This window comes from Schistocerca serialis, chromosome 2, assembly GCF_023864345.2.
Source record: "Schistocerca serialis cubense isolate TAMUIC-IGC-003099 chromosome 2, iqSchSeri2.2, whole genome shotgun sequence".
Taxonomy (NCBI): domain Eukaryota; kingdom Metazoa; phylum Arthropoda; class Insecta; order Orthoptera; family Acrididae; genus Schistocerca; species Schistocerca serialis.
The window spans coordinates 625,355,252-625,367,708 of record NC_064639.1 but is presented as its reverse complement, the minus strand read 5'-3'; the positions used below and the strand labels follow the sequence as shown (position 1 = coordinate 625,367,708).

At 40.8% G+C, this 12,457-nt stretch overlaps 1 protein-coding gene across 2 annotated transcripts in view; it reads left to right on the top strand.

Moving 5' to 3' along the window:
- The window catches only part of LOC126457687 (protein gustavus), a 348,237-nt gene that overhangs the window by 315,782 nt on the left and 19,998 nt on the right, over window positions 1-12,457 (top strand). For both annotated transcript variants that reach the window (XM_050094195.1, XM_050094194.1), the window contains one exon: window positions 4,503-4,681. In XM_050094195.1, the coding sequence (XP_049950152.1) occupies window positions 4,503-4,681 (179 nt within the window). The remainder of the gene's footprint in view (window positions 1-4,502; window positions 4,682-12,457) is intronic.

Sequence of the window (12,457 nt, the reverse complement as noted above, 5' to 3'; positions counted from 1 at the left end):
TGTACTCGTACATAATTTATGTACATTCTAGTACAGGGGAGACATTTTACTTGAAAGTCGCTTGCGTAGTGTCGCCGCGTGATATTGCAGTGCCTGTGTCATTCAGAATGACGATAAAAAAAAGGTCCGTCCGACAAACATGCATGTCCGAAGGAACTGGCACTGCTGCGACTACAGTCGTTGCGAATACATTTCATATATTTCATAATTGCGAGACGGGGACTTGAATCCAAATTTCCCGCTTGTTGCGTGTGGTCGCCTTACCATTTGGCTATACGAACACCACTCGCGGCCACACCCAAACCGCCATATATCGTCAACCATGTGTCTACAGCCATGCGTGCGTTTTCGAAGAAACATTGCATCGTACATTCGAATAACACAGGCATTGCAATATCGTATCGAAAAACTGTTCAGTCCATGATTGCACGTGAAATTATGTTAAACCTTTTAGCATAAAATTACAATTACGAGCAACTTAAATTGGAAAGACCGCATAGATAATACTGTGGGGAAGGCGAAACAGACTGCGCTACGTTGGCAGAACGCTTTGAAGATTCGACAAAACCACTACAGAGACAGCCTACATTACACTTTTCCGTCCTCTGCTGAAATATTGCTGAGCGGCGTGGGATCCTTACCAGGTACGACTGACGGAGGACATCGAAAGAGTGCAAGGAAGGGCAGCTCGTTTCGTATTATCGCGCGATAGGGGTGAGTGTGTCACTGATACGATACGCGAGTTGGGGTGGCAGTCATTGTGGCGAGATCTATTTACGAAATTTCAATCACCAACTTTCTCTTCCGAATGCGAAAATATTTTGTTGACACACACCTACGTAGGGAGAGATGATGATGATGATGATGATGATGATGATGATGATGATGATGATGATGATGATGATAAAAGAAATCGGAGCTCGAACGGAAAGCTGTAGGTGTTCCTTTTTCCCATGCGCCATTTGAGAGTGGAATGGTAGAGTAGTAATATGAAAATGGTTCGATGAACCCTCTGTCAGGCACTTAAGTGTGAGTTGCAGAGTAACCATTTAGATGTAGATTTTACTTTAAGACGTATTTGGTTTGCCTTTTTGTAATTCAGCTTTGACATTATGACTTTTTCCGTCAAGTTTCGCCAGAAGTCCCGACACAGTCTAAAGTTGAAGCGTGAACTATCGGATTTTGTGAACTGGAACCTCTTCTTGTCAGTATGACAAAAGTATGATCGTCAGTGGTGATTCACTTCTGCAAAGAGTTTCTGTAAAGGGTCGGCCGCCGACGCGTTGATGAAACTTCGTGCGCGTTTGCTTTTTATATTGTAATGTCACTAATGGAGATTGACTTGACAGGAATTCTGGCAATGTGACCTCCATCTGAAGAGGTCGATGGCCGAAATGACACCCCCCCCATGGTTTCGAAAAGAAGCCTTTACCACACGTTTCCAAGTAGGCGGTTTTGCAGACGTGTTGGTGTTGATCATATTAATGAAATCGTTAATGCTGATACACTAATGCTCTCGACCGCAAAGCACTACTGACTCAATTTTGGTTTAGCCGATTCTTTCTAAACGTAGATGTACTAGAACCTTAAATTGAATTTTCATAAGGTCTTAGTCGCGCAAACTTTTTAGATTTACTTAAACAGTTTAGCAGACACTGCTGTTGGTCCCTCTAACCTTCAACGCATTGCAGGGGAGTGCTACAGCAGGCTAGCTAAAGTTAGATTCTAAGGCGGAATTCATCACCTGTAAGAATTTCTTAGAATAAAATAACGACCTTGTTTTCCTATTTATCTGGACTGTCAACTCAAAAGTAACGGCATTACAACACTGGCGATATTTGATTTTTAGCTTAAACAATGCATTGTAATAATGTGTAGTGCACGTAGATCTCACTGGGTATGCTGTTCGGGTAGTTGCCTTTTCACTGGTAGAGTGCGAAGTGCACGAGAGTGGCGGAGCTGTATTTACCACGAAGGTATATGTAGCTCATTTTCCTGTCGTAGAGAAGTTATAGGCGCAGTAACATAACTGCGTTCAACACCTGAAACGATTATAGTTTGATGGCTAAGGTTGGCACCAATCGGAAATGAGACACTAGCGCCTCTGTCTTTAGACTCCTAAATTTTCAAGCTAAAGGGCCGAGAAGCGAAGCAGCTGTGCGGGATTTTGTGTATCGTAAGATAAGCCAAAGAACCTCAAGATTTATAGGTTATTCTGTGATATGTAAGTATAAAATTACAGAAATGTACACAATTGTTAGTGCATAGTTACCGTATTTTGTATTGCGTATGGAAGATTTTTGGTAGTTAACGTCCAGACAAGCGTGACCGTACGTGGTTTTAAAATTTGCATATTATTAGAACATACCTAATTACTTAAGACATTGTCGTCTGACACTGATGCAAAGAAGCTGATTAATAACCAGGAAATGACGTACTTAAGAGTACTAGATTCAGATTTCGTAGTATCCAAAAGATTACTGTTTGAGCACTGCGCTGCAACGTTTCCTTACTAATGCTTAAGTATAACATACCACCGGTTTTTCTGGAATATATTAGCTTGAAGGGAAAATTGACAAACTGTTGCATAATGTATTTAACAATAGACGGAAAGTGACTTCTCGTTTGAGTATTTCTGCACGTGTTTCGAAGGAAATTAATCAGTGTTTCTCCGAAGTAGTTTTGGTGGCCATTTTGTGGACCTTGTGTTTTATTTATTAATTCTTTGCAGATATTTGAAATTTCTTAGATTTGCAGGATTGTCGACTTCCGAGCCCGAGTTAAAAATTGTTCAATGCCATTTCAGTACAGTCAAATTTCTGAAATACCAGGTCATAGAAATGAGGTATTCGTTAGATTCTAGACGCCATATTTCGATCTTGAATTTCAGAACATGATTTGGGTACGGTTTGAAAGCTGTCAGTGAAATGTTAGTTAAGTCATTGGACCCCGACTTGGAATAATGAAGTTAGTCACCACTTGGATATCGGCATTAAGATTTTTCTTAAAAAATGCCGGGATGGTTCCTACATGTTAGCGTTATACCTTTAAACCTCTTAGATTCTGCGAAGATACTCCCCCGTATAAAACAGCTTCAGACTTCTAACTACTTTACAAATGAGGCAGCGTGCTAAACCTTACACTAAGCGTGTAAGCGAAAAAAAGTAAGCTACAGCAAAAAGTTTGCAATTACGTTTAAAGCATGTTAGAAGTCAAAAACAGCTTTCATTGTGAGCCACTGGGTGAGTATTAAAAAATTATATAGGTAACTCGCACTCCGTTTTAAGTAAGAGTTTTCCACGCATCTCAATGCTTACACGTCTTTCATCCCTCGAACGGTACGTCGTACAGTGGTACTATTTTTGCAGGTACGTTCAGTGGTATTTATTGATACTGTCTGCAAAATGTCGCAAATAATCATTAGAAAAGTAATGAATTAAAACGTCGTGTCAGATGTTGAAGTTTTATTGCATGAACAACGAAAATGTAGTAAGCGATAAATTTCCTTCATTTTCCTGGCGAGTATCACCTCTAAATGTAAGTTGAATGGGAAGTGAGGGAGCATACCATTTTATACACGTGGAAGCCGAGGATTAAGAGAGGATACTGAACGTATACAGGGAGGACAGCACAATTGGTCGCAGGTTTGTTTGATCGATGGGAGAGTGACAAAGATGCTGAAGGAATGAACTGGTATACTCGTCAAGATAGTAATTACTCCCTTACGTATCGCTCACATAGGGATCATATAAGGGTAAGATTAGAGTAATTACAGCGCGCGGAGAGCCATTCAATCAATAATTCTCGCGTTCCATACTTAAATGGAACGGGAAGGAACCCAAATATCTGGTACAATGGGACTTACCGTCTGCTGTGCACTTCACGGTGGTTTCCAGGGTATAGACGTAATGTAGAAAAGATTTCAAGAAGTTTAAGTGAATCTTACTGAAAGTATGAAATGTTTAGTTTTATGTAAAATTTTCTCTGACGCTAATACATTTAGGGTCAGTGTCAATGACACTGGGTACAGAGTTAAATTCACCCTTTCATTAAAATATAGGAGAATTATAGCAATCGATTAAAAGGTTCGACAGATATTTAGATACTACTTTTTTAAATGCCAGTTTCTTACGTCCCATTCTTTTTTTGGAATTCCTGCCATGATAACATTGCTACTGCTACATAACGTATAGCCATTGAAGGAAGGGTTTCAAATTTGGTTCGATTTGAGCAAATAGTTTTAGAGAAAAGTGTAACAACGTTATTATTGTCAACCACGGGAAAGTCACTCACGACCGGGTCCCCTAACGTAAGGATAGAGTATTTTAAATTCCGTCAATAATTAACGCGACAAATTGAAAATCAACTTTGTTCCGCCCCTGGAAGCAGTCGGAAGACAACCTGCAGGTGGGATTGTGGGCGTGAACAGGGGTAGCCATACGGTAACGTAGACGTGCTTTGTAAGCAATCGCATTAACTGGTATGTGTGTGTGTTGTTGCAGGAGGTACAAGAGCAGAGCAGTGAGCAGCCAGAGCGCGCGGGCGTCGCACGGGCTGGACGTGCGGGAGCTGCGCCGCTACAGCTACAAGGCGGCCGTGCTGCCCAGCAAGACCGCCTCGCTGCTGCAGAGCCGGCGCGCACACGCGCGCAGGGGCATGAACATGGGCCAGAAGATCTCAGGTACCACAGTTAGGTTGCTGACAGTTCGAAGCTTGGTTTGATGCAGCTCTCCACACTAGCGTATCCTCTGCGAGCATCGTATTACCTGCATAATTACTGTAACCTACAAGCCTTCGAACCTCCTTACTGCAAAAAGTCTTGATCTGCCGCTACAGGTCTTACTCCCTCCCGTCCCCATTCTTCAGGACGTAGCACAATTGGCCTATTTTCCCGCCAAAATCCGCCATATTGGATGACGTCATGCGCTGTTGCCAAGTCTACATGCCACCATCTTGGATGTCATCACCGCCATCTTGAATAAATTTGGCAACAATGCAGCGTGAGCTGACACCCCCCTTGTCCCCATACGTCAACTGATTCTTTTGTCAAATTACTGCAAATTTATTTTCTTCAGACTATGATCCAATATGTCATTAGTTCAACTTTTTACCCACCTATTCTTCAGCAGCAGCACCACATTTCGTAAGCGTCTATTCTCTTCTTGTCTAACTGTCCCTCATCCAGAATGAGATTTTCACTCTGCAGCAGAGTGTGCCCTGATACGAAACTTTAAAACTCTGTGCCGGACCGAGACTTGGAACTCGGGACCTTTGCTTTTCGCGGGCAAGTGCTCTAGCAACTGAGCTACCTGAGCACGACTCGTGCCCTGTCCTCACAGCTTTACTTCTGCCAGTACCTCGTCTCCTACCTTCCAAACTTCGCAGGAGAGCTTCTGTAAAGTCTGGAAGGTAAGAGACGAGGTACTGGCAGAAGTAAAGCTGAGAGGACGGGATGTGAGTCATGCTTGGGTAGCTCAGTTGATAGAGCAGTTGCCTGCGAAAGGCAAAGGTTCAGAGTTAGTCTCAGTCTGGCATACAGTATAATCTGCCAGGAAGTTTCTTGTCCCTCATCAGAGTGTAATTTCTGTGTCAAACTATCTTGGATATGGGACAGTGGCCGGTCTGATATATACAGAAGGAAAATTGCCAAACAGCTGTACGATTTAAGAAGTAATTTTATTTAGGAGAGCAGTCTTGGCATCTTATTAATGCCATCTTTCTCCCTTATGCACTACATGTAAATGGAATTGGATACATTGATGTATGCGTAACTGGAGCCGTCGATCTGGATCCCGTGAATTTTTTTGTGGTTCATTTTGAAGACTTAACTATTGTTGTCAAGACTTTGAAGTAAACACTTCACAAAAAATTCACAGGGTCCAGGTATTGATGGCTCGAGTTATGCGTGCACTCACATATCTAATTCTCTATATGTGGAATGCATAGACAATGAAGATAGCATAAATAAGATGCCAAAACTGGTCTTCTAAATGAAGTACTAACTTCTGAAAACATACAGCTGTTAGGTGATTTTTTTCTTTTTATAAAAAGTCACTGTGGTCCAAAAATACTTCCTAATAATTAAATTTATATTACATGTTAGGTAATTCCTCTTTAACAAAAAAAGTTTTCTTTTATTGCCAGTCTGCATGTTATATCATCTCTGCTTTGGTTATCAACTATTTTGCAGCCGCAGATACAAAAGCTTAAACTTTTACTATTTAAATTGCTAATTTAATTCACTCCACATCACCTGATGTAACTCTCTCATTCCGTGTCCCTTGTAAGATGAACTTAAATAAAAATAGAACATCTTTTCAGATGCTTGAGCACAGTGCCTGATCTAACCGTCTTGTTAATCTAGCATTGTTGCCACAGCAAACCATTAAGTAGAACCGAATGGTCCAGAAGCTTAGCTTAATTGAGAAATTTAAATGTAGTGCGTTTGGCATTGTGAAGAAACTCTGTGATTATACCTGTGGTGTAATTGAGACACATTCAAATGAAACTATGTAGCTCCAGAGACCATTGCAAGTCTCACATGTGTGTAATTTATATAAGTAGACTGAATGACGAATGAAAATTTGTACAGAGGATGGGATTCGAACCTGAGTCTCCTGTCAATTAGGCAGATACGCTAACTCCCATGCCACCCTGGCGCAGTGGCTTTGCATAACTGCACTGACAACCTTACTGTGCCTTCCTCCTCAATCCAAATTCTCATTCATGCCTAAGCCCACTTGGTCTTCACCCTAAACTCTAACATAATTGCAGAGGCTCAGTAGCTTTATTGAAATAGCAGCTCAGCATCAAATGAAACAGAGATAATGTGTGAAAACATAGTTGTAAATGCTTTCATTGAGTTCGAATCCTGGCTTTGGTACAAATTTTCGTTTGCCACTTCAGTCTGCATATATACTTCGTGAAGCACATTTCTCAGACAATGTCTGAGAAATTAGAGAGGAATCAAAGCACTACACAATTTAAAGTATGAAAATATTAAACATCTTCTCTAGGATAAGGAAGAATTCCATTTAGATTTTGTTTACTTGTAACGGCAACACATTTGCCAGTGACGTTACATCTGGTCTTACACAATTTGAAGACTGTATTGATAGTTGATCGCATTCATGTTCAGTTTTTTATTCAATTGTAAACGTCACCATGGTATTGCTGTGTAAATAAATTTATTGGAGAGACAATACATCCATATATTTATCATTTGCTTTGATTACCTGTGTCACTTTCATACAAAATAATCCTTTAGGTGACAGACCTGGAAAAGCAGCCCATTTCTGGTTAGTGCCAGGACACTTGATTCCATTGAAATGATAGAATGTTAGAGTAGTCAAAGGTGGCTGTATGGTATAAAAATTACTATAGCACACCATTTCCAACCCCTAAGAACAACATCCTTCTGAAAGTACAAGAATGGATGGGGGTGCTGGTGGAAACTGCAGCAGAAAGAAAAAAAGTGATGAGCAGCCACCACCATTGGCCCCAAAAGCTCACATGTTTCACATACTCGGTTTTCTCTCGCCACTGCTTGGTAAAGTATCCATATCACAATTTCTGTATACGTGTTGCCAGAGCCCAAGGGCATGTTACGCAATTTGTTGGCAACTAAATTGTGAAGCAAAGTTTTCAATAAATTTTTCAGTGTACCCTTGGACTTAGATGGCTGATTTCTTGGTTATAATTAAAGAAGAACTTCTATCACTCTTGTAGAGAAGTTTGCAAATGTACTTAACCCGCTAATGTACTTATCTCTCCAGTGGCTGCGCTCTCTGATTTCATAATTTGTCATTTTTTAGAGAAACCAGATGGTAAAGACTGAAATAAAATGGCTTGTCATGGTATAGTTATATATTTGAGGTAAGAATAAGTAAAGTAGTACTTATATTATTAAAATACTACACATCAGTGAAAATCTTCAATTGGAACAAATTTCCGTTTACTAGTAAAGAGTCGTACAGGAGTGACCCATATTTTTGACGAGGATGCTTTTGCAGACATTGTTTCTGCAACTTTTGCACATTGTATGACATTATGTGTCATCCACATGAATGACATATTCCAGGTTGAGATTCATCTCGTTAACCTGTCCTCTTCTGTGAATCTTCGTAGAATTACTTGTATGTCAGTTGGAAGGTTCATTAGTTCCAATCTTTATTCCAGAAGAGCATTTATAAATCTGACAGCTTCTTTTGTAGAAGTTTCCTATTGACCCATGACAGTTGGGGGGGAGAGGGGGGGGGAGGAGGAGACATTGCACTGGAAATGATTGTGTTGTTTTGACTTCCCTCTTATTACTAGCCTGGAATTCAACTGGGATTGCTTTCTTTCTTTTCCTTTTGTCCCCGAAATTCTGATCTTTGTTAACTTTGTATCAAGAAAATTCTAATCTGGGCTACAGCTGATAAAACAGTTAAGTTGTAATGTTCCTATTCATGTCCTCAGTGGGAGTTAGGTCTTTCGACACCTTCAGGTTTATTTGGTTTTGGGTATGATCCAGCCAATGTGCACTTCGAAACATAAATGTCTTCATGTCACTAGGGACACGCATTTTGTACCGTACATTGTAGGCTGGTTTCTAATGTACTGTGCAAATCCACTGTCATCTGCCACCTGCGACTGTTTTTGTGGTCGTCATCTTCAATAATTTCCATATCAGATTCAGTGTTAGATTCATCACAAGTCAACTCGTCTTCCAAAATTTTCAATACTATTTGTAGGATCTCTTCAGGATGCTTTCCAGTGTCAAGTTCCCTGAAAATATGGTCATGGAACCATCCGTTAAGACTGTAAATAAGAATAAATATTGAAAACATGTGCAAAACATTGTAAGCATATAAAGTTGAACTAACTTGTGCCTGTAGCCAAGGTGCTATTGAACACTACTTTTCCCAAAAACCCGATGGATTCCAAACCTAAAACTGCCTTCCTAGTTGCTGTGATCTACTCTATCGTCATGCATGAATACTTCTCCTTTAGAGCCATTACCATAAACAAATCTTGGGTATGGCTTGGACAGCTGCATAGCACCATCCTACGCCAACCAAGTCATGGGCCATCTAGAGGAATCCTCCTTAAACACACAGAAACCCAAACCCCTCACCTGGTTCAGATTCGTTGACTGTATCTTTGTGATCGGGATCGAGGCTGAGGACACCTTATCCACATTCCTCCAGAGCCTAAATGGCTACTTCCCAATTCACTTCACCTGGTTGTACTCAACCCAACAGGCCACCTTCCTTGATGTTGACATCCACCTTACAGATGCCTGTGTCAAAACCTCAGTCTCTATCAAACCTACCAACAACCAGCAATACATATACTTAGACAGCTGCCAGTAATTTCGTATCAAGAAGTCCTTTCCGTACAGCCTAGCCATTTATGGCCGTCGCATGTATAGTGATGAGTGGTCCCTTTCGCAATATACGGAGGATCTCGCCAAGGCCTTCAGACTGTAATTACTTCCCCAACCTTGTACAAAAACAGATCTCTCACGCATTACTTCGCCAGTCATCCTCCACCTACAGAAGTCCTGCCATCCAACCACAGAGGAGCATTCCTCTCGTGACTCATTACCACCCAGGACTGGAGAAGCTGAACCGCATCAGGTTTTTGAGTCCCTCTCATCATGCCCTATAATGAGGAATGTCCTACTCACTACCTCCCCACCCCTTCCCACAGTGGTATTCTGCCACCTATCGAAACTACAAAGTATCCTCATCCATCCCTTACACTACCCCTGCTCCCAACCCCTTGCCTCCTGGCTCGTTTCCCTGTAATAGACCTAGATGCAACTCCTGTCCCATACATCCTTTTACCATCACCATCTCCAGTCCGACCACAAGCGTCACCTATCCCATCAAAGGCAGGGCTACCTGTGAAACCAGACATGATCTAAAAGCTAAGGTGCAACCACTGTGCTGCATTCTATGTAGGCATAACCAGGAAGCTGTCTGCATAAATGGCCACTGACAAACTCTGGCCAAGAAACGGCTGGACCACCCTGTTGCTGAGCATGCTGCCCAACACGACGTTCATTATTTTGATGACCACTTCACAGCCTGTGCCATCTGGATCCTTCCCACCAACACCAGCTGTTCTGAGTTGTGCAGGTGGGAACTCTCCCTGCAATATATCCTACGTTCTCAGAACCCACCTAGCCTCATCCATTGTTATGCATTGTCCTTACCCATGTAGCCCCCTTCCTGTCCCCATACCAGCACTACCAGCACTAACAGCCCTTGCATCCCCCCCCCCCACACACACACACACATTTAATCACACAACTGTACTGAGCTGCCCTACTCCCCTCTCCACCTCATCCCTGTATGCTCCTACAAGCAGCACTTTGCTGTCCCCCCACATCTACTCGGATGTCATTCCCCCTTCCTGCCCCACCCTCATCCATACCCCCACCACCTGGTGGTTGCTTCTCCCATCATGTGCAGCTTCTTGCAGTCTGGTTTCAGCAGTTTAAAGTTGAAAAATAGTTACATGATAAGGAGTGTGATAGCAAGTGGAGCACTGTGGTTGAAATGAAGTTAACAGTGGTGTTGTAACTAAACGATGGCCAGATCTGGTATCAAACAAGATCACACATACTCCATCTATGATGGAGATTGAATAGTGGCTTCCATAGAAGCCCACTACTAGCAACAGCCAATACAGTCAGAAAAAGCAAGTAGGTGGTGCAGCAGTTAGTACACTGAACTCTCATTTGGCTGGATGACAGTTCTAATTCTTGTCTGGCCATCATGATTTAGGTTTTCTGTGATTTCCCTAAATCTCTTCAGGCAAATACTGGGATAGTTTCTTTGAAAAGGCATGGCTGACTTTCTTCCCTATCCTACCCTAATCTGATGGAACTGATGACCTTGCTGTTTGGTTCCCTCCCCCTCAAATAAATAAACTAACCACACAGAAAACTAAAATTTGGGGTAGTGAATATACCATGGTGCACCCACTGGAAGGTTAAAGAACATAAATGTTGTCTATACATCTGTACTTCAGGTACTAATTATCGATAGGTTAGTGGTAGCCTGTTTCCCTTTTTCAGTTGTGTGTAGTGTGTTCTAGTGTAGTAAATTTCAGCTTATGTTTCTTTATATACGAAAAATTAAATATGTTAGCACAAGCAGTTTGCAGAAGCTGTGTTTCATAGTCCAACTAATGAATGTAACTCTATGCAACTAGTTACACGTGTCTTTTACAAAATACCTATTTAAAAATAGTGGTTTGGAAATTTTTGACAGCAGTGTTATTTTTTAAATTAAAATGAAATCCAAAACAATCTTTCCTAGAAAATAGGTGATAATATTTACCAATACAATACCATGGCATGAACATGGTGAGAGACAGTTTTGCCGTTTCAACCATGCGAAGAGTACACGAACTTGTGCATCCACTCTAAATCTCTTCCCTACATTATTACTAATTAAAATTTTTAAACCATATTAAATTTGGGCAAAACTGTTGCATAACTTCCATGACATTTTGCAATTTTCCAAAATGCCTTTTAAAATCATTAACCTTGTCTGGAACTGAATTTGCACAGCATTGTTCAATTCTTTAGGTAACACTTGGCCAAAATTTTTAATTTGGAAATGATCAGGTGGACTTGAGTCCTATAATTGGTGTGGAATGATAAATACACTCCTGTGTGTGCATTTACATAAATTTGTCTTCGGTGTTCTAACACCATTTCATTTTGGGCATCCTAGAGGAAATTACTGCCCCCATCAGTGGTACTGTTCAGTATGTGGTTACTTCCTAAGACAGAATTATTACAGCCTAATTTAGAACTTGTCTAAATTACTAATATTATTCATGCATTTCCACATGAAACACACACACACACACACACACACACACACACACACACACACACACACACAAGAAAGGATTTGCTTGGAAGTTTTACTCGTTTGCTTTTGCCAGTATGAAAAAAATTGATTATGTAGGTTTGTTTCTCCTGCTTTGGTCTCATAATGTTTCTTTCTATCATAAAGAAAAATCCCATGTAATGTAAGCACATTTAGTGTTTCACAAATGACATTAGAATCATTTCAGCAAATAAACATGCTCAAATTGAAGATACTTCCCAATAGGATTAATTTTATTATTTTTGTTACGTACATTGAAGCAATTAGCATTATTCACCTGCTGTATATTGGGCTAAATCAGAATTCATTTTTGTATAAGTAACAGGGCTTTTGTAAATTTCTTTTAATGAAACAAAGTAGTACATGCCTTGAAAGTAGCACTTCAACCACAGTCTACCTATTTGAGGCACATCAGTGGAGCACGGAGAAATTTTTTGCACTTAAAGTCAATAGAAGGCCCATTGCATACTACCATTAGAAAACTTGTGCAGTTAAGTGTAAAATTTAATATAAAAAGATGGAAAGTATTTTTAACTCCATGTAGAACTCTACAGTTAGTA